The sequence below is a fragment of the Corvus kubaryi genome, unplaced genomic scaffold (assembly GCF_017639235.1).
Source record: "Corvus kubaryi isolate FWS band 111438036 unplaced genomic scaffold, C.kubaryi_AGA036_p1.0 37334, whole genome shotgun sequence".
Lineage (NCBI taxonomy): Eukaryota > Metazoa > Chordata > Aves > Passeriformes > Corvidae > Corvus > Corvus kubaryi.
Genome location: NW_024581108.1, coordinates 2,266,233 through 2,291,927, shown reverse-complemented (window position 1 = coordinate 2,291,927; position 25,695 = coordinate 2,266,233). Strand labels below are relative to the sequence as shown.

Sequence of the window (25,695 nt, the reverse complement as noted above, 5' to 3'; positions counted from 1 at the left end):
CGCCGCCGCGCTCCGGCCGCCATGACACCGGAAACGGGGCGGTGCCGCCGGCGGCTCCGCCCGCGGAGGGGCGAGGCGGAGCGGGGCCCGGCCCCTCGGCCCGGGAGCGAGCGGGGCCCCTCGGTACCCCGGGGTCCGGCGCCCTCTGCCCGGTACAGGCGGGCTCCAGCACCTTCAGCACTCCCGGGGGTCGCACGCCCTCAGCCCAGACACCAGCCAGGGCTCCCGTCCCCTCAGTGCCAAGCGCAGCAGGGCAGCCACGCCCCCCACCCCCACCTGGACAGCACCAAACGCCCCCTCCGCCTCCTGCCTCCCCACCAGGATGGTGCAAGGGTGGTGCAGGGTGTCCTCTCCCATCAAGGCACTGCCACACACCAGTGGGTAAAAAAGAAAAAAAAATTTATTGTGCAATCTGCATCTCTTGTCCCAAACCGCACACACACCCCGACACCATAAATAAAGGGACTGGACCGGCCGTGAGTGAGGACCCTCCCTTAAGGGGAAGGTTCCCTTGGGATCACAGCGATGGAAGATGCTGGTTCTTCAGAGAGGGGCTACAAGCCCTGGTTTCCATCAACACCTACAGTGCAGTGTAGACCTGGGCAGCAGACACACACACACACACCGGTGTCTGGGGTTGGGGTTGGCCATGCACAGCGTGATCACATTGCCACTGTGCGTGTTACACCTCAGCTTCCTTCCTTCAGTGGGACAGCATGGCTTTGGGTGGTGGAAGACATTTCTTCAGCCCAGCCACCTGCGTGGCCCAGAAGAAGCTGTGAGCAGGCCCACCCATGAGCTCCTGGGTTCCTCCAACCCAAATCGGGGCTTTGGAGCTTTCCTTCTCAAAACTACCTTTATGGTGAGGGTGTACATAAAAGCTCTAAGAAAAAAGATCCATCTCACAGCTGCTTCCTTGCATCAGCACAGGTGCCCCCAGGCCGGCTAACCCCTCCTGTAATGCATGGGGAAACACTCATACAGCAGTATCAGAGAACCATGTGGCTTCCTGCGTCCCAGTCTCGCAAAGAGTCCACTGCCCCAGAAAATAAAGGGGAGCAGTGACACTGGCCCACATGGAGAGAGCTGCATGTCCAGACAGTTTGGTCTTGTCTGTGGTGGCTGGGATGAGACCAGGAAACAAACGGCAGCTGGAAGGGCTCAGCTCCTCGCCAGAGCCCAGTGGCCAGCAGCTGTGCAGTCCCAGGTGTCCAGCCCTGCGCCCTGACAGAGCCCAGGTCTCCTGCATCTGGGGCTCCACTGCAAAGAGATGGCACTGGGCAGAATAACGCCACGAGGTCAGCACCTGGAGAAGGTCTTGGGCTCATCTGCTGTCCCGGCTCCCTGGCACCTTCCTGGCACGAGGCATTAGGACTGGGTGAGCCTGATGGTGCCCCAGGAAGGGGTATCTTGGCAAGCACACGGCATAAGCTGTGAAATCCTCCATTCCAAGGCATCCAGTGCAGACACAGGGAACAGTGTGTGGTGCTTGTGGGACACTCGCTGGCCACTCACTCCAGCAGAGCTAATGGGGTTAGGGGCAGGCTGGCACTTCTACCCCCACACACCCCCTTTGGTCCCCAGCTCAGCAAGGCCCCTGGCTGCAGACAGGGTGGCAGTGGCACCGTGACAGGACAGGAACTTGGCCCTGACCAGGGTGAATAGGCTCAGGATGGGGCTGCAGAAGCTATGGCAGGACAGGCTGTGCCCCTCCTGGGAATTTGGGGAGAAGCAGGTTGTCATGGCTCCCCAGAGCCCACACTGGGCAGCAATGGCTCCTTCCACCCCGAGGCTTCCCCCTCTCCAAAATAATCACCCCAAAAAAGGCAAGTGGCAGCGAGAGACATGTTTGGGAGAGCCAGCCCCCACAGTGCCCCTGTCACAGCTGCCCACTGCTACTCAAAGGACAGTAGGTCAGGATGGGTCCCCTCCACCTCCCAGCCAGAGGTATGTGGCTCCAGCCGCCCTGTGCTCCCTGGTGGCTCATGCTCCAGCCCCGGTCTCCGGGAGGGCTTTTCTGTGGTGGGTGACATCTCGGTGGCCCTCTCACCCACTTGCCACTGGCTCTCCCAGCTGCCCTTATGGATGAGGTCAGGCACAGGTAAGGCACTGGTAGGCTGGTCCCCACTGGGCTCTAGGGTGGCTGTCATGCTGGGGACCCCAGGGCATTCTGGAGGAAATGGGTCCCCCATTCCCAGCTGCTCCTCTGTGAGGTCAGGGTGGGCTGTGGGTGGTTCGGGAGGCTCCTCTGTGCCGCTCCTCGTGCTGGTCCCCTCTGGCTGCGGAGCGATGAGCATGTCCTGGGGGGTCTTCAGGGCGCGCGGCGTCCGCTTCTTGGTGATGGGAGGCGGGGGTTCCAGCCGGGGAAAGGCATCCAGCCCCACAGCCCTGCAAGCACAGAGGGACAGTTGCATACAGCCCTGTGCTGGGTCCCTCCAGCCTGTCCCAAGGGCCCCGGGGTGCACACTGCAGGGACACTCACCCCTCCTCAGCAGCCAGCTGTCCTGTGCCCAGCACAGCACCTGCGCTGGCATTCACTTCCATGGCTCCCACGCCGGGCAGGCCGGCCGGCTCCTTGCGGCGCAGGAGGTCGTTCACCTTTGCACCCATGGCCTTGCCCAGGCTGCGGAGGTGCTGGCTGCCAGTGGGCCGGCTGGGCTGGGGCAGGGTGCCCACTGTGGCAGGGATGTGCTGTGCCTGTGGCGTGGGTGCCGTGCTGGCGCTGGCGTTCTCAAACATGCTCTGGTCCACTGGAGGGGGAAAGGGAACAGACAGGATGTAAGCCAGGCTGGAGGGGGGACCCCAGCACGGCCAGCCCACCAGCAGAGTGGGAACACAATCTTGGGAACTGGGAGGATGTTCCTACAGCCCCACAGAGGCTGTGGGCAGCCAGGCCATGCCAGGGCTGCAGTGCATGCATGGGGGACCAGCACAGGGCAAGACAGGGTAGCAGTGAGCCCAGGGCTCCACGTTGGCACTGCCAACACACCAAGAGCTTTTCTTACCTGACACCAAGCGACTTGGGAAGCAGGTTGTGGAAAGGGAGAGCGAGAGAGAGAGAGAGAGAGAGAGTGTGTGCAAGCGAGCATTTACCAGGGGAATGGCAAGGGAAGAGGCCTGTCCCTTCCACATTGCCAGGTGAGCTGTGCTGCCAAGCCCCTGCTCAGACCTGTCACGCTGCCTGAAGAGATGGGACTCACATGGGGGTCCCTTGTCAGCCACACCCTGGTAAAGCCACAGGCCCTTCTCTGGGGGCACCCATAGTCTGGGCTCTGCACTGCCCACCCCACCATGGCTCCCTCAGCCCAGCCCAGGCTGTGTCTGTGTAGTGGGTGGCAGCGGGTGCTTGCTGGGGAAAGGGCTCTGCAGTCACACCCCATCTCTGAGCTACACTGAGATGGGGTGTCTTCCCAGCAAGAGCCCTCCAAGCTGTGGGGGCTGCCCCCAGGAGTACCAGCTCAAACCCCCTGTGGCTGCCTCCATGCCAGTGTGGGTCTGTGTGATGGCTCCAGCCAGTTCCTGGATGAGCCTGGTGCTGTTCTGGGGCCTCGCTGCCCATCAGCATCCTCTGCCCAACTCTACCTCTGCATCCCAGGGGCACATACTGAGACAGAGACAACCACTTCCACATCCCATGGGACAGAGAGAAAGGGTTCCCAGCACTGCTTCCAACCTCATGGTGGGCTGGACTCTTACAGGGACCCCCTTTCCTCTGTGTTCTGTGGTCCCACAGTCCTGCTCAACAGCGACCTGCAGCATCTACCAGCCCTGGGGTTCATCCTACAGCTACTTCATCTGCACCAAGAGAGCCACCCAGCAGTGCCCGGGCAGCCTCTCCTCCAGCCTGGACATCACCTCTCGGGAGTGTCAGCAGCCTGACAACCTCTTGAAGAGCTCTCTTCTGGCTCCTCCCAGCCCCTGAGAGGGACGGGCTGGCCAGCAGCAGAGCCAGCATCATTGTCCAGGACAAACTCACTGCTACCCAGTGCCAGCCTGTGCTCCAGCATGGCCACCAGTTGTGCTGCCACATCTTCCCCACACCGCGGTTGGTCAAGACCCAGATCCAGCACAGCTGCCAGGAGGGCTACAGCTGCAAGGGGTTCTACCGCAGGTCCAAAGCCCTGGGGGAGCAGGAGCTCAAGGCACGGGAGGCTGCAGCCCCCATGGTGTCCATGCAGTCCCAGCAGCCAGGCAGCTGCCACGGGAGGGCACTGCTCCATCACTCCTGCCAGCGGCAGAATGAACTGCTTCAGGAGCAGTCAGCCCTGCCTGTGCTCTCCTTTTGCCTACCCAACGCTTCTGTCATCCTTTAAGAGAGGCTCTTCCCTACTTTTCCTTCTCCGGCAGCCAAAAATTTCCCGGGCCCCTGGAAGTGCTGATTAGCATCTCTGCATCTCCGTGGGGAGCTCTGCAGGTGCCAGGAGCCCCCAGGCACCCTCAAGCTGTTGGGTCAACCCTGAGACAAACCTGTGCTGTGCAGTGGCTGAAGGGGAAGACTGAAACCCCTCTACTTAGGTGGGGTTTCTTTCTACTTAGGTACTGAAACCCCTCTACAAGGTGCCCAGAATATTGCCCAGCAATATTCTGGGCACCTTGCTCTCATGGGCAGCCTGTGGCTGGCACCACAAGCAGGGGTCTCACAGGAGAGGAGACTTAGGTTGGAGGGGGTCTCTGCAAGGCCAGAGGATGCCACTGCTGGCACCCAGCGTGGAGAGGGAAGGAAGTACAGAGAGAGTCAGTGAGAAGAAAGAGACAACAGAAAGCCTTGAGAAATAGAAAGATTTATTTAGCAAAAGCCAGTTGACTAATGACAACACCCAAGGGTTAAGTGCACTTACATCGACAGATTGGCTTCCCAGATAGATTGAGTCAACAGTTAGTAATACGACAGTTGTAGGAAAAGAAAGGACAAAAAATATAGCTATAAAACCCCTGTCAAGGTCCATAACAAAAGTGAGAGGCTAGAGAGGAGTCTTGGAGGCAGCGCTGACTTAGGAGGGGTCATTTACATGTGTACACCCATGGTGCAGCATGATGCTGGCAGCACCCCCTCGGCCTGTGGGGCACCTGCCACTGTCCCCTGTGGGCAGAGTGGGGGGCAGGAGCCCGAGGCCACAGCTGGTCCTGACAGCCCAGTGCTCACAGGACATGGCCTGAGCTCTGTGTGTGCAGCAGGGATGGACCAGAGCGGTGGCTCAGGAGATGGCTCCCCCCACCTGCTTCCTGAGGCAGCCCAGCCTGGAAGAGACCTCCGGCCGGCTGTTGCTCCTCCCAGGCTCTCCCTGCATCTGCCCTGTGTGTACAGCTGAGCTCCTGCTGTCCCCTCTCCTGAACAATCTGTCTGCCCACATGGAAATCCCTGTCCAAGCCCAACCATCCCTACCCTGTAAGTGCCATGCTGGTGCGTGCTGTCATGCCCACTTCTTCTCCCTAGCTGGAGCAGCCTCCCACCCCTTGCTTTCACCTTCACCTGCTGCAAGCTGGCAGTGGGATGTCGGGTCCCCAGCAGAGGGGCTGGCACACAGCTGTGCCTACAGCTCTGTGGGACAGGGCATACGGAGGTAGTGGTGGCCAGAGGACAGGAGCACCCTCTCCCCCTCTGCCTGCCCTGTGGCTGGTGCAGGAGCTCCCCTGGACATCAGGGCACTGCTGGGGACACTGAAACATGTCCTTCTTTCCTTCCCACTAGCTCCTCAAGCCCATCCAGTCCTGTCTTGTGGGGGAGGGTACATAGCACAGCTCGTACTGACCCCAGGGTCTCATCCACACATCACTCCTCAGCAGCCCTCAGTCCCAAAGGGACCGGGGCAGAGAGAAGTGATGGACCTTCCTCAGCAGCCAGGCCAAGTCCTGGAGGAGAGCAAGAGCTGGCGTCAGCCAGGGGTTTAGCTGCAGGCAGATTGAGCAGAGACAGAGCTGACAAAGGTGAGAGCAGCAAGGAAGCAACAAAGCAAAGCAGAAGCAGGATAGGAGGGAGGACAGGGAAGAAGACAACTGTGCCAATTCCCCACCTCATCGAGTGCTTTCACATGAAGCAGGGCAGACATCAGGACTCTGGTTCATACCCCTTCAATCATGGCCTCCTAGAGGCTCAGCACCAGGCAGGTGATAAAAGTGTTTGTAGAAAAGAAACAAGCTCTGGATCCCTTGGAGGCCCCAACAGAAGGCTCTAAGCCATGAGCTTCTCGAGGGCTGGTGGGGGATCCCGAGATCTTGGATTCACTTTTCCAGAGGGTGCAAACCAGAGGTGTGATGAAGCACCCCTGCAGACACCAGCAGTTCACTCCCCATTGAGGGCTGAAAGTGTGCTCATCCCTGAAGATGCCAGCCTTGGTCTGGGGCAAAACAACTGCTTGGAAATTGGGAGGGTTTGTCTATAAAGCAAAGCAGGGAGTTTGCGGTGATGGGAAGTGCTTGAAAATGTGACTTCAGAGCACCAAAAAGGCTTTGAAACCTGGCAGCTGTGCCAAGGAGCCAAAGGATCAGATGCTGAGGGGGAGGATGCTCTACAGCTTTGTGCTGCCTGCTCCACACTGAGCTGTGCCTTCCTCTCTGCTCCACCACCTGGGAGAGAAGCAGGCTCTACCCACACGCCCTCCACCTGCCTCGGCAGGGATAAACCCTGTCCTGGAAGTGCCACATCACCCTGCCAGCAACTCCCTGCACACAGCCAGCCTGTGCAACCTCATCTCACCCCTTAAACTCCTTTCCAGGCTCATCCCCACTGTCCATTAATGCCTCACTTCTCACTCACAGACCCACTCTGACAGTGCACCGTCACCAACCCTCACCTAGCATGGCCCTGTACTTGTCCCCCACCCTGCCCACCATGCAGAGAGCCAGACCAGCTGCTCTGTCCTTGCTCACCACCCCGGCGCTGCCCCCTCTATCCCTTTTGTCCCTGCTCACTGCCCTAGACCTGCTCTCCCATCCTCCCAGTAAAACCCTTCCTCTGCTTTACTGCTTCTCCAGCCCCAGAAGGGGCTAATCCAGCAGGAAGTGCCTTGCCTCTGCCTGACCTTTGACACACAGTTTGAAGGGAGATAGGGGCCAGGGGGAGCACAAGGAGCTGTCAGCTCAGTGTCTGCTGCAAAGCAGGGATGCTCAGCACACAAGCCCACGCATGCTGGAGCACAGCACGCCTGGCACACGCCCTCGACACCGCTCTCCTCACCTCCACACACTCCCAACTGGGTGCTGGAATCCTCCTGCTCCCTCCTCTGCCCCCCCTCCCTCCGGGCTGTCCTGTCCCTGCCAGGGCCATGGGGCTGCGGCCAGGGTCCTTCCCAGCTCCAGCAGGTCCTGGCTGCTGTGCACCACCTCCTGCTGACCCCTACACCGCGATCTCGTCCTCCAGGCTGTCGCCCAGGTCCTGCCTGGGCTGGACGTGGAGCAGGCGCGGCGGTTCCTCCTGGGACCAGGAGTCGCGCTCCTCGCTCTCGTCCGTGTTGGACTCGTACTCGGAGGCGATGCCCGACTCGCGGAACTTGATGAGCTCCAGGCTGCCCAGTGCTGGCTCTGGGGCAGGCGGCCCCGAGTCCGGCAGAAAGCGGTAGCACTCCAGCTTCACCAGACAGTCGTTCCTACCTATGGGGCTGCCCATGGTGCTGGGGAAAGCCGAGCTGGGGCCCAGCGGCGGCGGGTGGGTGTCCTCGGGCTGCGGGGTGGTCGGGTCGCAGAGGACAGGAAGGACGTTGGAGCGGAAGGTGATCTCCAGCAGACTGTCCTGGGAGCCTGCTGCAAGAGAAGGGCACGGCTAAGAGGCCCAGCTTGCCTGGGCATCCCCTGGCCACCACGGCTGGCTGCACACTGGCCGGAGGAGGACAGTCTGGGGTCACTGTTTTGAGGGGCTTATTCGGTGTCACTAATGCCAGGAGCTGCTGCTGGCCAACAAAGGGCCAGTTCTGCAGGACAAAAAGTTAACTGTCTTCCAGCCCAGCTCCTGCATGGAGCTGATGGCCACATCTGCTGGAGAGGAAGGTCAAGTAGGGGCTCTTGGGCAGGTATGGAGCTGGCCTGGAGCATGCAGCCACTGGGGAAAGCAGACGTATAGCTGATGGAGGTAGGCGATTACCTGTCCATACAGCCCTCCCCAAGCCCCTTCCCATGCTGCATGCAAGCACCCTGCTGCACACACACAAGCCAGGCCAGAAGGGCACAAATATCCCTCTGAACAAAATAACTGGAAATGCATGAAAAATCCCAAGAAAAACACCCACATGCACGTCCCCCACAGCCCTGGCTAGCTGCGAGGGGAGAGGAAGGGGCGGCAGCGCTTACTGGTCGTGTTCCCCGCCAGCTTCAGCTCCAGCTCCTGCACCTGTTTGACCAGGAGTGAGATGTGCTGCAGCAAGTCCTTGTTCTGGAGCAGGAGCTGGTGCACACGAGCCTGGGCCTCCAGCCGTGCCGCTGCTTCTGCTGCCAGCTGGTCCTTCAGCAGGTGGACCTGGGACAGAAGACAGCAGGTGAGCGCAGGGAGATGCCGCTCAAGGGTGGAGGGCTTTGACTCTGGCCATCCCTAGACATCGCCCAGGGCTCACCAGCGTCCTACCCCATGAAGTGATGAAGCAGCCATTCCCTGTGGGTACTGCAGATGTGATGGGGAGAATGTGGGCCGTGTCACACCAGGGCTCAGCACATTGTCCCCTGGCCTCCCTGATGGAAAAGCTCGAGGCCAAGGCGCGCAGCACTGACCGAACTGACAGTTGTGCACATGAGCTGCGGATGTGCGTGGGAAGGGCAGCCCAGGAGGAAGCCAGATGGATGCAGCAGAGGAGACACGCTCGACCAACTGGATGGTGCTGCAGGTGCACGAGGGCGCAGCCGTGCAGCAGAGCTGGCCTTGGAAAAGCTGTCTTTTTGGGCAGGTTTCCCAGAAACAGGGCCCAGCCAGCAGCCCCTGTCGCAAGGAGGGGCTGGAGTACCACAGATGGCAGAGTGCTGCTGAGGGGTGGTGGCTCTGGGGGTGCAAGCTGGCTGCTCAGCCTGGCTCTGGGAAGCAATGCCTGCAGGGAGCCCACAGGCAAGACCACCATTGATTTCAGCACAACTACCTTCCTATATGCAAACATCTATGTCCCCAGCACCGTGCCCCTGAGGGCAGACAGCCAAGAGCTCCTGCCCAGGGCAGCTCTCTGATCCGCACTCAAGCAAGGAGAACCTTGGAAATGTACACTGCACAAGGGGATAGCAGTGACCTGGGGGCCACATTGGCTCAGCACCCCTTCCTGGCACCCACCCATGGCTCCTATAACTGCTCCTCTCTCCAGCAAGGACTGGAACCAGGAAAGCACAGATTTACAACTAAACAAAAAAAACCCAAAACAAAAATAACCCGAAAACAAAAATATCCCCACCAAACACAAAAGGCTATTTTACCTTGGACTAAAAGCTGACTTCGAGGAAGAAGAGGAAGCTCTCTGTACCTGACAAACTGTGAGCTGCTGCTGCAGCTGCAGGGACCCCAAAGCTGCCCAGCTGGGGGCCACCTGCCCCCACAGATGGGTACCAGGAGGCAGTGCCAGGTTTTGGCAGGCAGGTGCTGCCCAAACGTGGCCAGCAAAGTGGCCCTGGGCAGAGCTGAGCTGAAGCACAGCAAGCCTGGGAGTGACAGGAGGCCAGGCAAGGACTGGAATTTACAGCTTTCTGTGAAGCCAGACCAAGAGCAAGGGGTGCAATACTTTACACTCTGAGCAGGCACCATGGAGCCTTTTGGATTGTGAGCAACACTATACTTGGACAGACATAAAAGATTCCCCGAGGATGCAGGTCCTTCTTCCAGAGGGGAAAGCAACTTGGCAACCTGTGACCCCAAAAGGCACGTGGGCTCTGGAGGCAGCAGCTCAGCCGGAACTGATCAACAAATACTGATTTACTGATGCGAGCGGAGCAAAGCCCCGGGGCAGCACAGAAAGGCTGCTGGAGCCCATCACACAGGCCAGGAAGAAAGTTGATGAATTGCAGAGAGTTCTGTGAGGGGTCAGGGAACAAGTAAAGCTCAGGTAATGAGTTGGATAAAGCAGCCAGGGCTGCTTAAATGAGAAATAGCTGCATGGAGAGTGAGCTGCCAGCTGCACAGCCCAGGCACACCAGTCACTGGGGCAGGCCACTGGCGAGCACACAGCAGCCAAAGGCCCAAGACACCTGGTGGGAAGCAGACCTAAGCACCTCTTGGAGCCCCCTCCCCATGGAGCTGCCTGCCTTCATCACTGCCCCCAGGCAGGATACTCCAGCAGCACCAAGGGGCTCAGTAGTGTGCCCCAGCCCTGCCACTGCCCCTGGGAAAGAATAGAGGGGAGAACCTGCGCCACGGCCACTTGTGTCTGCTGCTGCTGCTGCTGCAGGAGCTGCTGGAGAAGCTGCATCTGGTGGTGGGCAGAGAGGGGTGTTCCCAGGTCGGGCAGCTGGGCAGATGAGGGCAGCAGCATCTTGGGTGACGCTGTCAGGATATCTTCAGGGTGGAGGCAGCTCTGCAAAACACCAATGTCTAAAGTGTGATCCCCTGGCACTCACCTCAGAGAGCCACTGGGCACACACGAGCTTTTGCACAGAGCAGCCCCCCAAAATACCCAGAGAAGAAGCAGCTGCATCAAAAGCTAAAGCATACTTTGCTAACGGTGCTGACAACCTTTGCAAAAAGTACCTTTTCAGTTTCAACAACAACTCAAATAGTTTTGTAGAAAATTCCTGAAAAGGCTGACGCTTCCCATTGGAATTTCCACTGTATCAAGAAGTCTTTTATTTTTGTGTTTTTAGTGGAAAAAAATCCCTATCAGCTCTGCCCCAAACGCTTTCCGTGTGGCTGCACATAGCTGAGCCTCGGCACAGCGCTCTCCAGGAGTGCCCTGGGCCCCGAGCCAAAGGGCAGCCCTGCAGCGGCAGATGGCTTTGATCTGGGAGCTGGGGAATGCTGCACAATCCCTCCCGACCCCCCAGCCCTCGGAATGCACACCAGAGTCACGGGGCTGGGGCCGTGCCACCCCCTGAGAGCAGAGGGCAGGGACCCTGGGCTCGGTGTGGCCACCCACCTCCTTGCCCACGGCATCAAGGTCGGTCACGCCGCGGCTGAAGTCCAGGATGTCAGCTCCGGGCAGTGGCAGCTCCACGGCATCAATGTCGGTCTCCTCAGCCGAAGCGGCCGCTCTCTCCACACCGGAGAGGCGACAGGCTGTGGGAGCAGGGTCAGGGCAGGGCACGGCCTGCCTGCACCTGCAGCTCACTACTGTTCACCCACGGCTGTGAACAGTGCCACAGTCGGTCCCCACCGCCCCCATGCCACCCACCCTCCAGCCCGGGGGAAAGCAGGTACAGAGAAACACGGCTGTGTCTTCCTGCTGCTGCTCAGGAGGAGGCTTGCAGCCAAAAACACACCCAGCCCCAGCACACCAAACCTGGGGAACGGCAGCCAAAAGCCCTGATGTGGGACAAACGGGCCATCAAGAACAGAAAACACAGATAAAGCTGAAGAAAGGTAAACAAGAGATTACGGGAAAGAAAAACAAAAACCAGATGCTCTGGGATCCCCAGGGAGCTGCATATCGTGGCTGGGACATTGTGCAGAGGAAAACCAAACAATGACCGGTCCAGGGCAGCCCAGTGATTAGGTCATCACGGCAGCACTGGTCACAGAGGCAAGCAGGAAACCGCAGCTCAGCCCAGGTTGCTCCTGTTGGGATGGGGGGGATCCAGCCCACAGCATGGCATGGCATGGCAGGGCAGGGCAGGCAGTCCACACACAGACAGGCAGCAGGACCTGCCAGTGTCCCACCTGGCAAGGGAAGGGTTTGACTAACCTCTCGTAAAACATCTGCCTCCCCTCCAGCACAGGCACCGGCACCAAGGAGCGGGGCTGCTCCCCGGGACCCTGCAGAGCTCAGGGTGATGGGGCTGGACCAGCAGCCCCCCAGCCAGGCATCCCTGCACCCTCTACCCACAGGGCTGTGAAGAAGCGGGGTCTGCAGCCTGCCTGCAGCCCTGACATCTTGATGGGAGACCACGAACGTGGCTATGTCCATTCAGGGAACTGCAGAGAGCTGGCCCCAGACCCAGGCGTGCCTCAGGACAAGAGCAAGATCTGGGCTTGGGGCCTCTTGCGCCGAAGTAGCGAGGGAATGTTTGCAGTGTGTGCAGCCAAGCACAGAGCAGAGTCCCAGGCACTGCTAATGGGCTCCCAGCAAGGGGGATGTCTGAGAGGATCATGGCTAACACCTAGAGAAGGTTCCTTGCTGGGCAAGACTGCAGCTTGAGCCTGAAGCACAGCAAGCCAGATTGCTGTGCAAATCCATTGCCCAGAGGTGCCAGCCAGCAAGGAGCAGTACGGGAAGACAGTGCCTCAGCAAACCCCATCTGCCAGGCTCCGGGAGCCCCACGCCACCCCACAGCTCCGCCTTTGCGGAATACCTGGGACGTCCAGGTCATCTCCGTTCCTCTCGCTGTCTCCGTCCTCCTGCCCGTCCGCGTTCTGCTGGGTGTGCTGCAGGCTCAGCTTGTGGCACACCTCGAACGCCTGCCCCACCGTCCGCACGATGCGCATGGCTTGGCTCTGCGGCAGGCAAGGACAGGAGAGGAAAGGGGGAATGTAACCTCAGCTGGGCTGCCTCTGCACGGTGACCCCCCAGCCTGGCACAGCTCTCAGGGGTCTCTGTGCTGCCACAGGGTCTCAGATCACCAGGGTGCCCCGGCTGCCAGCTCCAGTGCATTGCCATGGAGTCCTGCCCCAGCTGCTCCACCGAGAGCACACCAGGATGAGATCTGCATCCCGACATCTTTACCTTCTTCTTGGACTTGAAGACGTTGCACCTGAAGACATTGCTAGACCCATCCCTGGCAATGTAGCTGAAGATCTTTAGGTCCTGGGAGTCATGAGATACATAGAATATCCTGCAAGGACAGAATGGAAGGGACGATATAAGCATACACATTACCCACATGCCCAGGAGACGGCCAAGGCCACAACCAATGCTTCCCGTGGCACGGGGTGCTGGCACATGCCCAACCTCTGCAGCACATCCCTGCTAAAGCCCATCAGAAATTTTTTTGGCAGTGGTTTTACCTCAGTTGGGAAAATCTGCCTGCTGATTCAGCAGCAGCAAACATTTTGCAAAGGCAGCATTGGATTTCTCTGCTCAGCCCCCAGGGACAGAACCAGTGGCCCAGGAGCCCTCTGGGGATGGAGAAAAGCAAACCTCACCCCCGGCCTGCTCACAGAGCTGGCCACCTTGCCCAGTGCCTGCCACCCCCTCCCCAGCACAGCTGAGGGCCTCTCTCACTCCAATTTGGCCTCCCTGGGACAGACACCCCCTGCTATTGGCTTTTGGGAACAAGATGGAAGAGGAGAGCCAGGGACTTTGGAAAGCACCATGAGCTGCCCTCCACAGGATGGTGGCAGCTCTCCAGTCCCCAGCACAGTGCTGGTGTGGTGGGGGTAAGTGGCATGGCAGAGCCACACAAGTCTCCGTACCCTCACCCAGCAGCCTCACCTGTAGATGGGATCATGCATGACGAGCATTTTGTTCTCATCCCAGGCCCATTCTTTTTTCTGCAATGAAAGAAGCTGAAAATGAGTACGTCAGATGCTGTCCTTGAGAACAAGGACAGGGCAGAGACAGTCCAGGGACAGACTTGGGAAGCTCTTGTCACAGCTCTGCTGCTGCTCCCCTGAAACCCTTTGCCAAGGGTCAGGTCCTGTTGGGGACCAGTCACATCCCACATCACCTCCCACAGGACTCTCTGGGCCCCTTCTACACTGCTCCAGGACTGGCTCAGCCACCCTGCAGGAACATGACTCACATGAGGTTGACCCCAGCCCATCGCTCCCTCTCCCAGCCCACCAGATCTTCCCAGAAATTCAAGGATGCTGCAGGTCCCTGCACCAGGAGGGGAGGGGTTCTGCTGCTGAGGCACTGCTGCTCCAGTGGCCAGTGCTGCCTACCTTCTTCTTCTTCTTCAGAATGACCTTCACGCCATCCACCGACACAATGAGATTCACTTTCTTCTTCTTGATATTCTTGGCTTTGAACTCATACTGCAGGAGATGGAAGAAAATACCTGAATTAGCCTTCCTGTGCCAGCACAGCCCCAGGGAGGGCTGAAGAGGCTCCAATAGGAAGTGGCAAGAGGGACAGGGACAGGTTTTCCTGATCCCACATGCCCACATCAACCTAGCATCCATGCTAGGACAGGACAAGGGGTCTTTCTGCCCTGCAGTGTCCCCAAGCCCAGCATCTGGAGGAGCACGCACCAGAGCAATCCAGCCCCTGGATGTGGATAGCACTTTGCCCAGTTCAGAGTGCTGCTGGGAATGGTAGCTTGTGTTTCAAATGCATTTGTTCTGCCCCTCTGAAGGGCTGTGCCTCCCCACAGAGGGACCACCACCCCCCCAGCCCGGCCAGCCCCCAGGGATCTGCAGCCTGGCTGCATTTGCCCCGCTGGCTTGTGGCCATTGCTGAGCTCTGAAAAGTGAAATGGCATTTTGAGTTGGGTATTTTTGGGCTCAGTATAAAACTGAAGATGATTGCTGAGGACTCTGTGAACCTCTCCAGGGGAGATGGGATAATGCAATTACCCACTTCAATTAGAAGTCACTGGACAGGAAAAAATCCCAACAGGAATTTCCAAAGATCAGTGACTAAACACAAAGCTCTGGTCTGGCCTGGGGAGAGAATGAGATTCCCCCCAAATCCACCCACTTTGGCATTTAGAGTCTTACAAGCGGGGAGAAGGCTGGCAGAGGAATAGCTAAATAAGCCATTTGGGCTGATCCTGCTGTGGGACTTTCGAGGAGTCCCATAACTGGTTTGCCACAGGTGCAGCCACATCAGGCACCCAATGTGCTGGTCCCACTTGCAAGGAGCTGTGCACAGCCATGGGGACAGACCCTCTGTGCCCAGAAAAAGCCCTGCATCCTGCACCTCGCCTGCCTGAAGAAGAGGGATTTGATTTATCCTCTCATTATTTCAGCAGTGTCTCTGCAGAGGGAGCAGTGCCCTGCCTCCAGCCCGCGCCAGCTCCGCTGTGACATTTCCAGCACCGCGTGATCTATTAACTCTGGCAGCCAGAGCCAGCAGGCAGGAAAAGCTGCTGGCCCTGACCTGTGATCAAATGATAAAAGACCTGAAAGCACAATTCCTCAAAGCCATTTTAAAGTCGCCGAAGGGGATGGGAGATTCAGAAGGCTTGGAAAAGAGTGCGGGGAACACAGCTCTGCCCTCCCCCGAGCACAGAGCAGGCAAGCCCATCCACACTGGGGCTGAAGCCATGGTGATGGGGTGCAGAAAGCAGAGCTCAGGCTCCCACCATGGCTTTGGTCAGCCTCAAAGCCCCCAGCACATCCCCAACATGCTGCTTGCATGGCTTATTCCTCATGGAGAAGGGTCTCACCAGAGTCCTTCACCACAGAACCCACCAGTGTGGGTTTCCAAGGCCCAAACCCATCGTTATCAGCAGAGATGAAACTGCATTCAAGAGCCCATTCTTTGTGTCTTGTCAGGACACTAGACCAGTGCCTGGTACCTAACCCTGAAGAAATGTCTTGATTTGGCCCTAAAAAGGTGAGCCTGACTACACCTTGGAGTAATTAACCCAGTCCTTTCTGAGGCTCTGCATGTGATTTTCCAGGAGCTGCAGGCTGAGCTCCATGCTCTCTGCAGCATCCAGGGTGACTGCGTGGCACCTTGGGTGCTGCTGCCTGATTTATTGGTCCTAACGATCACTGATTATACACATCCAGTTGCATTTCCGAGCTCCTGGTGCTGTGGGGCTTCTATTCCAGGCTACCCCAAGTGCTAACTAATGTGGTCTTGGAAGAGTGAAAAATATCTCACGGTGAGACAGACTATTTTTAGCCTGGTTTTTTGGGAGAGTAACAGCCCCAGGACAGCAATGCAGACAGGCCAGGAGGTTTCAGCAAAGATGCTACCCAGCCCTGGGACATTTCAGGGACAGAATCACACAGAGCTCCTCGGGGAGGCTTCCACAATCCCTGGCTGCAGGCAAAGGATTCTGCCCAGGCTCGCCCTGAGCCTGGCAGGGGGGAATGCTGTGGGAAGAGCTGCTGTGCCTCTGCCACGCTGAAGCCAAAGCCCCCTGGTGCTGATGGGTCATGGCAAAACTCCAGCAAAAACCAACGGAAGCAAAGAAGTCAAATTCTCGGAAGGACCGAGCAGACAGATTTGTTAAGCCCTTCCATAAATCCAGGCCTTTATCCTGACACCGACTGGAGAGCCAAGCTCCTTTGCAAGCCTGAGCCATGTGCTCAGAGAGCTGTTGCCCGTCCCACCCCACCCAGAGCTCATTAGAGCAATCAGTCCAACGAGCCCAGCGGCTCTCCGGGACACACTTCCCATGCTCCGAAGCGCAGCTCCAGCCAATAAAACACTAATGAACTGGCGCCCACTGGGGCTCTAATGAAACACTAACCGTCATTTAATAACAAATTAGCAAGGAAGAGGATTCAATAAGACAGCAATTCAGCCGCGCTGCCTCTTACATCCCGGGGCCGTGCAGGGAAAGCATCCCGGGTTCCACAGGCTAGGAGATGCCATTGCTGATTTTGAGGGGCTGCCTAATTTGGTCTAAGGGAGTGTCAGCTTTGTGCAGTTCCTCTAAGTGAGACCTGAGCCACAGAGACTGTAAGGGATGAAACCAAAACCCTTTACTTAATGGGGCCATGGAAGAACATCTCTGTACAACTGATCAGGACCTCCCTGGCTTGGAGTTATTCTTGATGACAACTCTGCCCAGGCACAGAGATCTGCTGTGTCTGCCCATGTTCGTCAACATTCCTCCTTCTGCTGCAAAACAAAGAGAGAAAGCTTAAGAGGGTTGCAAAGCATTAGGATTTTAGCTTTTCCTGCTGCTGGGAAGAGAGCAGAGGTGATGATGGCAGGGTTGGAAATGCTACCGCAGGGGCGCTGAGATGGTCTGCACAGCCACAGCCGCAGCTGCTGTATCCACAAGAAGTGGCTGACCCACAGGAAAAGAAAACCCACGTTTCCAGAGACACTGGGCCACTGCCACCCAATCCTTGCTGGGAATATATCCTGCATTTTCCAAAGATGTGCAATAGGAGCGTCTCTGTATGCTGGGTGACAGCAATTTACCCCACACTCGCTGGGCACTGCATTGTCATTTGGTGACTGCTTCAGGAGAAAAAACACATTTCACACATGATAAGCTCAGCTACCCATGGCTCCAGTTGGAGAGCTGAATCCTAGCCTACAGCTTAATAAAGAACTGATACAGAAATAATTATCCAGCTTGAAATCAAGAAAGGAAAGAGGATTTGCACAGCATTCCCATGATCCCCTTTGGTTTCACATCATGTAGCATTTCACTGTACTACTTATAACCAATTAAAAGCCGTAACAGAAGCGCTTTCTTAGCCTTCTACCCATTTTGCTCATCTTGGGCACGTTTCTGGATCTTTAAATATCTGTAATAATACTGCAGGCTTGGGTTAATTATATTAATTCTTGTTTATAGCAATGTGAAAATGCCAGAAGAAAGAGAAGAATTAATTTCAGAGAAATACACAGAGAAAGGACACAGCAAAATTATCCATTCCTGGACTTGCACAGCTCCACAGTTGGTCTCCAACTGAAGCTATAAGAGCTGCATTAAAATTTTTGACCAAAGACTGAAAATGGACATCTGAGATACATCAGTTGAAAAGCCCCATGACTATTCAAGAAGAAAGGCAAAGGTGGTCTCAGTAACGCAAAAGAAATATAAGATCACTCGTAAAATCCAACCAGCTAAGTGAATAGACTGTCCTTTAATTTTACCCTGCCCACAAAAAAACATACTTATCTTTTCAAATGGAAAAGAAACATCCACTCCATCAGAGCACAGGAGCCTTACTGTCGACCTCGGGTTAGTGGGAGTCTATTTTCAACATCTGTCTTTTGTGCAGAGTTCAGTATTTAAAGAACTTTGGAAGGAAAAGAAGCCAGCTGGTGTATGCATCATTGCGCAACGCATTCCTACTGGCAGAGTATTAAAATTGCCCTTTCTGGAGAACGGAGTAACATATGTTGCTTAATAGAGAGCGCATGTAACCTTGTCAGCTTGGAGTAAAATTATGTATGAATCCAAGAGAGATGGGTAAGTGTGAAAAGCAGGGAAAACTCAGCATCCCTAGAAAGATGCTATCCATCTCTGTCGGCATGTTTCCGCACAGCAGAAGTGTGAGGAAACTTGTAACCACGCGCTGCACACAAGGTCAGGCAGATCAGACACTGAGGAGGAGAGATGATGTCTTTCTAGATCCATCATCCCCCCCACATTCACAAGCATCTGAAAAATGTTAACCTGAATAAAAATGCCCTCATTTCATTCCAGCCCATCTAAACTGCCTCAGGTACAGATTTAAGTCTGTCCACTAGCACTGTCCATAAGTAAGGGAAAGTACCAGGAATGCTTTATGGTCACATTGTGCCAGCAGAATACAAATAAAGAGAGTATTTTTTAAAGGAAGTTGCTCTAAATGCATCGAGCTGCCCCTGTCCCCTTCCACCCTCTATCCCCCTCCTCAAAAAAAAAAAAAATTTAAAAAGGGAAAAAAGGTTACAAGCTTGTACCTTGTATTGGGGAAAGAGCAGTGCTCTGAGAATTCAATTAACAAGGAAAAAGCAATTCCTACAGAACTCACTGCTGCTCTGCTAGCTTGGGAGGCAGGAGATGAAAATCTGCAGTAAGAAAAAGCGTAGAAGAGGATGTAGTTTTTGCCAGCAAGCTGTATTTCTACGTGTTTATCCAGAAAGGACATGAAACTGTGAGCAAAGCTGGGTGCCCCAGAGCCACCTGTGTTGAATGCAGAGGGGTGGCTGGGCAGGACCCTGCTGGGAGCACCCTCAGCTCTGAGCTGCTCTGCCCGTGGCGATGCCCCCGCAGCTCCCACGGCAGCTCCTCCTCGCAGCTGGCTGCCACAGCAGCTCAAAAAATACCTCCAGAGTTAGACTTTAACCCCAGGTCAGCCCCGGCTAATGACAGACGTGCCAGACCAGCGCCAGCTTTCCCAGCACTTGGGGGGAGGAGCACTGCAGTGCTCTTGATGAAGAATTAACTTATTACAAAATGACAGCCGGGATTGAGTTCAATCGGCACAGGCTCCACGGCGCCAGAATTAACAACTGGGGGGAAGCACATACCTCACAATTCCTACTGCTGAAAACACGGGGAATGGCAGCAAACCCCAGAAATGTCCAGGAGCTTCCCAGGAGGGAAGGCTGAGAAACCTTGCTGGGATCCTAATAGCTGTAATTGGGAGGAATAGCAAACACAGGGCACGAGGATTTTGCTTTACTGAACCACACAAAGAAATGGCACCAACCCCAGTGCCCTGGAATGACTCAGAAGCCACCTGCAGGCTGTGGGGGAACAGGAACCTGTGAGGGAAAGGCCCTTTTTTCCCTGCCAGGTGTGCCAAGCCACCCTGGGGATGGGCATGGAGAGCAGGAGGAGCAGGAAGGCAGCACTGGCTTCCTGCTAGCCCTTTGTGGGGTAACCAACACCGAGAGCTCAGTGCCGGGGTTCTGCCAAAGCACCAGGAGCAGACTGCAGCCAGAACACCCCATGCCTTCTTTTTTCTTCCTGGTTAATTGGAGGAAAAGTGTACCTTTGAGCCTGAAAGGAAAGAGCACTGGAGAGAAGGGAATGATTTAAAATACAGCTTTGGCCCAGTAGCAAACAGATAGAACCTGGCCAGAAGCAGCCTTGCAGTTCAGAAGAGTCTACAACCATCCAAGCCATGATATTGTGTGGTGTCCAGCAGACAGCTGGGCAGGGAGCAGAGGCAGCCCTGCCTCTCCCCACAGTCAGAAGGGTAGGGCAGCAGAGAGCCAGGCTCCTGCCAGCAGGGTCCCCAGCTACGGAGCAGCCATCACTCCCTTCTGCTGAAGGCTGCTGCCCCCAAAACAGAAAGGCACCTGCCAGCCTACCCTGGCCCATGTCTCCTCCGGCCCTACTGGGGAAGCAGCAGCAGATGTTAGGGGATGAAGTGGCTGGAAAGCAGGGCACCTCCCAGGAGGGCAGACAGCTTCATCTGAAAGGCATTTCTGAACAAGGCTTCACAATATCTGACAGTCCACTGCTCTGGGCTGCACTTCATGCCCTCAGGGGAATCAGGCTTGCTGGAGGGGAGCACACTGAAATACCTGCTTAGCCTACTAATGTGATCAGCAATAAATGGACTAAAACCCATTTTTAAAAGGCTGCTTTAAGCCACCCTACCGAAGTGCTGTGCTGCTGCCTGTGGCTGAGGACTCCCCATACCCTTCACTGGGGCCATGGGATCCCATTGCACCCCAGTTCCTCTGTGCATCTGTAAATCTGGCCATTACCATGCCAATGCTCCACACATGAGCAGGACACTTGCCATGGGATGCCAGCAGCACCTTCCTGCTCCCTCCAGGAACTGGGATACAAAAAGACAAGAAAAGCAGGGAAATTTGGGGATCTCCTCGGTGTGGTCATTTTACTTGGGCTCCCCGCTCCTGCCACCAAAACTGAGGACAAAACCAGCCTGCGGCACTCACACTTGCAGCAGGGATGGATCCCATTGTGCGACACAGAAACATGGAGATATCTGAGGCCAGGATGAAGGCTCCCACCAGCTCCATCAGCAGACTGCCAGCATGGCATGGCCAAAGATGCCAGACACCTCTGCCATCCTGACAGTTTGGGTTTAAACTACTCACCAGCATTAAATTTGCCCTGTCCTCCTGCCTACACCCCATGGCTGGTGGTTTTAGCATGAACTGGACTTAAATTTAAAGGCACAGTAATTTGGAAGAGACGAGGAATAATGAAGTACTGGATGCTTGTTCTTGGGCTTAATGATGATGCTTTTTAAAACTCTTCCACAGTTCCTTGGAGTTTGCATTTGCACATATGGGAAATGTGGCTCTGAGGTACATGTGTTTGTCTGAAATAGATATGATTTTGGTTTGCACTGACAAGGTCAGTGCCTATTTTCCCGTCCAACTTCAGTTTTAATTTTGGTAACCGTCTGTGATGGTTGTGAGTACTGATGGGTATAAATGGGAATCAGGCTAAAATTACCCATGTTGTGAGAGCAGCAGAGCAAAGTTAAGGTTGCTGCTTCAAAACCATCCCAGGATTGCAGCATACCCATCTATCACACAAAATATGTTTTCCAATAACATTGACTACTTCACAATAAATGCCTTCTGCTCGGTTTGCTATTTCCTCCCAGAGAGCTGCCTCCATCCGCTTCCTCCAACCTCCCCTCACTACCTCCGAGTTTCACAAGTTGAGGTGGCAAACTGGGACACACACACGAGCCATCTGCAGCAGAAGCAGTTTCACAGGAAGCTCAGAGAAATCAGAACTGGTAAGAATTAAATCAGTATCAGTCACAGGGTTAAATGGAGAAAGTTAACAGGCAACAGCTTATGCTAACCCCCTCTTTTGAAGACTTCCATTTGCAAGATGATTTATCTCCCTTATAAGAAATCCTCAGGCATTTCATACCTCTCTGTGTTGTTTTTTTTAACATCTTTAAATCAGAGGTTCAAAGGAGGCCTGAGACACATCAGCAGCTTGCTGTGTGCCCATGAGGGATGCAGCAGCACTGTGCCATGAGGGATGCAGGTGCTGGAGCAGCAGCATGCTTCCCAGCTACACCCCTCAGTTCTACCAGCATCTCACCAAAGCCATCAAGGTCCTTGTGCAAGTGTTACTGTTCACTCCACGAGGCCTTCACTAATACCAAGCTTATGAAAGAAAGCTGGGGATCCCATCCCACCCCAGCCATATAATTTCTCCTCCAGACTGGGCACATGCAGTGAGTACGGTGCTCGTGGGCTGGGAAAAGTGGCACTTCTCAGCCAGGCATGAAGGTCAGTGGAGACCATGCAACACGCTATCCCCCAGCCTTGAAAACATCTCCAAACTCCTTTCAGAAAGCCAAGGAAGTGATAACAGCATGGACTGGACCCGTGTGGGAGGTGGCAAGCTCCCCCCTGCCTTCACATGCTGCCATCGCCGGTGACCAAGCCAGGGTGCGAATGAACCGGTGCGTGGGTGCATGTGGGATACTGGTCAAACTGGTTATAAAAATAACAGCCGGGCTTGGAGCTGCTTCCTTCAGCTAAGGAAACCAAGGACGGGCTCTGTGTGCATCTGCAGGCACCGCTCTCGCACTGCTTTTCACAGTCCGGGAGGGAGAACACCAGAAATGAGCTGTACATGTTTTAATATTTACCACCTGTTGCTAGAATAAGCAGAAGTGCATTCCTTGGAAAGCCCACATCTGACTGGAATTTGTGGTATTTTTAATTAGACATGCATTGGTTTGACCTATGCAGGCTGAGGCAGCACAAGCTGCTTGGTGCAACCGCCCTTTGAGGAAGGTAAGGAACTGCAAGAGCCTGGAAATGGCCTCTGTTCATCCAGCCCAGAGCGGGTTTGAGCCCATGTGCTAGAACAAGCTTGGCTTGAAGGGCAGCATTGCCATTTGCAGCAGTTCAGTCACGCCCCTTTACAAAGTGATCCCTAATAAACTCCTGACCCTTTCTGGCACCAGCAAGTCCCGATGCCCTGGGGGACCCCAGGACTGAGCAGTGCAGGCAATGTCCAGCCCAGCACCCTCCTCCACCTGAGAAGGAAAACAAAATTTCTGTGTTCAAGATTAGCTCTCTCCCCCAAATGCATCCTTTCAAAGATAGACCCTGCCTCGAGGAAGCTGAGGTAATCCCTGCCCACATGGATGGGTTGAAGGCAGGGCAGAAGAGCACAAAATCACTCCAATTCCACCCTGAGGGCAGGTGACAAAGCAAGGGGCACCCTAAGAAGATACCCACACAGCACTTCAGAAAGGTGTCAGCTCAGCAAAGTGAGCCAAATCACAGCATGGTGATATTTACGCCCCAAGTTGTGAAATACAGGATTTATTTTGGTATTTTTTTTACTGTTCACCACAAAGCTGCTCGCTCACTGTTGCATAAAAGCTTGAGTAAGACCAGTTGAGAAGGCAAATGAGAATAGCCAGGCAGAGAAGCAGTGACACACCAAGGAAGGCAGGCTGGTAATACTGTAACTAAATCAGCAATTATGAAATTCAGACAATTAATAAAGAATGAATGAGCAGCAGCATTAAATGGTTGGTGCATCAGAAACAAGCCAGCCCTGTGGGGCTCATTAGATGCTGGCAGTGCTCAACAATGTTTCTGGGTTGTAACTGGAGAAAAGAGGTAATTATTCATATCACTCTTGCTTCACAGTTCCTATTTCAACAATAACTAATGCAGGTATTAAAACCCATTCACTAAATTCTACACGTTAAAGGCAACAAGAATAAGGTCCTTTGGAGAGATTTAGACAGAATTATAGAAAAAATTTCCAAGTAATAGAAAGTACCAAGATTTTAGGTGGAGTTAGAAAAGAGGGGTTGAAATCCACCTCAGCAGCAGAGCCTGAGATGAAGCAATGAGAGACAGATGACAGAAAGCCACTGTGCTTCCAGGAAACCCCAGCAAGGGAAGCATAGCAGTGCTCATTTTTATGCAGGGCTGGAAAAAAAAAAAAATAGTATTTGCTATCCAGGCCAAGTGTACAGGAATCTGGCATCTACTCATTTCAGGATGATTTTATATGGCATTGGCCAAGCAGCCTCTCACAGGAAAAAGGAACAGAAACTGCATCTGCCAGGAGGCAGAAATGTATCCTAAAAAGACCCTGGAGGCATTGCAAGGTGTCATCCCAGTTCAAAGGACACTGTGAAGACAGTGTGGTCCTGGGCAATGTGCAGCAAAACAGAAAGGTGACACTACCTCAAACCACAGCACTACTGAAATCACCACCAACACAACCCATTCCTACAGAACATGTCCTGCTTTATCATACACTTCAAAGAAGAAACAGAAAACAGTTCAGAAAAAAATGAACAAGAACATGAGGCAGTTTCCCCAGACTCCTACATCCCAGAGGTTAAAACAAACTCTCTGTATTTAGCTTATCCAAAGAGCAGGCTTGGTGGGCACTTGTCCACAGCTCAGGGACTTGGGAAGAGCTTCCTCACATCAAAGGCTCTGACTTTAGGCAAATGCACAAAATCAGCTAGCTGGGAGTTGAAGTTGGATCCATTCAAACCACAGAAAGACAGGTCTTTTTTCATGGAAAGCTCAAGGGGAGCTGCACCCCAAGTCACACTGACCAACAGCTTTGGCCAATCATTCTGGATTTTGCTTCTTTTAGATAATGTGGATTTCTTAGCATGTAAGGTCAGCACAGATGTGCTCTTTGTGCTGGAGATACGCACACATCCCCCAAGTTCCCAAGGATCAGGGAGTGTTTGAAGGAGTCCAGACCAGTCCCATCCATCATGTTAAGAGGGAATAAGAAAATGCCATTGGAGCAAAATGCTAAAACAAAACCGGAGGCCTTGGAGAGAAAAAGAAAGAGATGGCTCTCTCTGACGCGTATCACAACTGCAATCCAACAACAGCACTGTAAAACATCACAGGTTGGGCTGTTTCCTGTTAAAGAATTAAGCTGGAATTTAACCATCTCTGCTGAAGTTTCCTGTGGCAGATACACACTTCAGGCTGGTTTTTGCAGCTTCTGCTGGAACAAATCAGCAGTTTCCATAAGCAAACCCGTGACATGGGGAACTGGGTTTGGTTGGGGATTTTTCCATATCATATTACACTCCCACTGCTGAAAACCAAGCAACAGATTAAGAATCACTGGGATCCTCTTCCTCAGTCAGGGAAGCCTGGCCTGAGAAGGAAACATTGTCTTCTCTGAGAATTCTTTGTCTAGAGTCTTTGCCCTGGGTAGACTTTACTTCAGATGGGAAAGTCCATGCCTTCCAAAAATCCCAGTTGAAGGAGATCACTTTGCCCACCAACTACCATCTACAGGGATACTGCAGCAGCCAGGAGCCACATCCATGGCCACAGTGCCACGTGGAGAAGCAGCAGCCCTGTGTGGCCCCAGCAGCCTCCCTGTGAGGTGACAACCTTGTCAGGCAGGAGGAGGCAGGGAACCTCCAGGGCTTTCAGCATGCTCTTCAGGCTACAGCCTCCTCTGCTGGGATGGGGAGAGTGCCTGGCTCCTTTCCCTTGTTCTGGGCAGTGCTCCTTCTGCCACCCTACAACAGATACATCCTTTCCTCCCACTCCCTAATTAAACTCCCATTCCACAGACCAGCTCACACAATAGATTTTGCAACCTCTCGTTTTAAACAGATGTGCTCCTTTCTTCTGCTCCCGCACAAGGCAGGAACACGCCGTAACACCCTCGGAGCCCTCGCAGCCACAGAGCCGCGCACCAAAATCCCTCTCACCTTGCTGCAGGCGGCGAGGCCAGCTCTGACTCTGTGCCTCCCTGGCGGCTACTCGTGCACAGCATCCCTTGGAACATCTTCCAGCAGCTCCAAGCCAAAACCACCAAGAATTAATTTTAGCAGGGAAGAAACTGGGGCACGTGGCATTTTTTTCAGAAGGCTGCAGTCCCAGACTTTTGTCTCTCTTCCGAGGTGATGCAGCAGAGAACACCACAACAGATTAAATTAAAGGGTCCTTGGCCTTTGAGGGCCAGCAGGGAAGCACAAGAGCAGAAAGGATCATATATAAGAGTAGCATTTAAAGTTGACTTCAGTTTGGTTTGACTTTAATTCAGCCCAGTTCCCTGCACAGGGATGTCTCCCTCAAAAGGAGTCTGACAAGTCAC

The 25,695-nt window shown here is 54.7% G+C and overlaps 4 protein-coding genes across 6 annotated transcripts in view; 1 reads left to right on the top strand and 3 right to left on the bottom strand.

Moving 5' to 3' along the window:
• UHMK1 (U2AF homology motif kinase 1) overlaps positions 1-357 on the bottom strand; it is a 15,553-nt gene extending 15,196 nt beyond the window's left edge. Inside the window, exon 1 of the mRNA XM_042031041.1 lies at positions 277-357. Coding sequence (XP_041886975.1) covers positions 277-357 — 81 coding nt within the window. The remainder of the gene's footprint in view (positions 1-276) is intronic.
• A 21-nt stretch (positions 358-378) lies between these two features.
• CUNH1orf226 (chromosome unknown C1orf226 homolog) lies at positions 379-3,678 on the bottom strand. The gene is given in 4 exon segments (XM_042031040.1): positions 379-2,388; positions 2,483-2,788; positions 2,867-3,349; positions 3,674-3,678. Coding segments are annotated over 4 exon segments (1,287 nt in total). The 3' UTR covers positions 379-1,895.
• On the top strand, positions 3,677-4,313 carry SPATA46 (spermatogenesis associated 46). Its single transcript, XM_042031039.1, is given in 2 exon segments — positions 3,677-3,915; positions 3,917-4,313. Coding segments are annotated over 2 exon segments (636 nt in total).
• Positions 4,314-4,765: 452 nt separating this feature from the next.
• LOC121665522 (nitric oxide synthase 1 adaptor protein) overlaps positions 4,766-25,695 on the bottom strand; it is a 38,510-nt gene continuing 17,580 nt past the window's right edge. For 2 of the 3 annotated variants that reach the window (XM_042029842.1, XM_042029841.1), the window contains 8 exons: positions 13,931-14,023; positions 13,479-13,552; positions 12,771-12,879; positions 12,400-12,541; positions 11,028-11,167; positions 10,302-10,469; positions 8,281-8,446; positions 4,766-7,737 (listed from right to left, as the gene is read on the bottom strand). In XM_042029842.1, coding sequence (XP_041885776.1) covers positions 7,334-7,737; positions 8,281-8,446; positions 10,302-10,469; positions 11,028-11,167; positions 12,400-12,541; positions 12,771-12,879; positions 13,479-13,552; positions 13,931-14,023 — 1,296 coding nt within the window. In that variant the 3' untranslated portion in view covers positions 4,766-7,333. The remainder of the gene's footprint in view (positions 7,738-8,280; positions 8,447-10,301; positions 10,470-11,027; positions 11,168-12,399; positions 12,542-12,770; positions 12,880-13,478; positions 13,553-13,930; positions 14,024-25,695) is intronic. The other variant, XM_042029843.1, reaches the window with a different exon arrangement.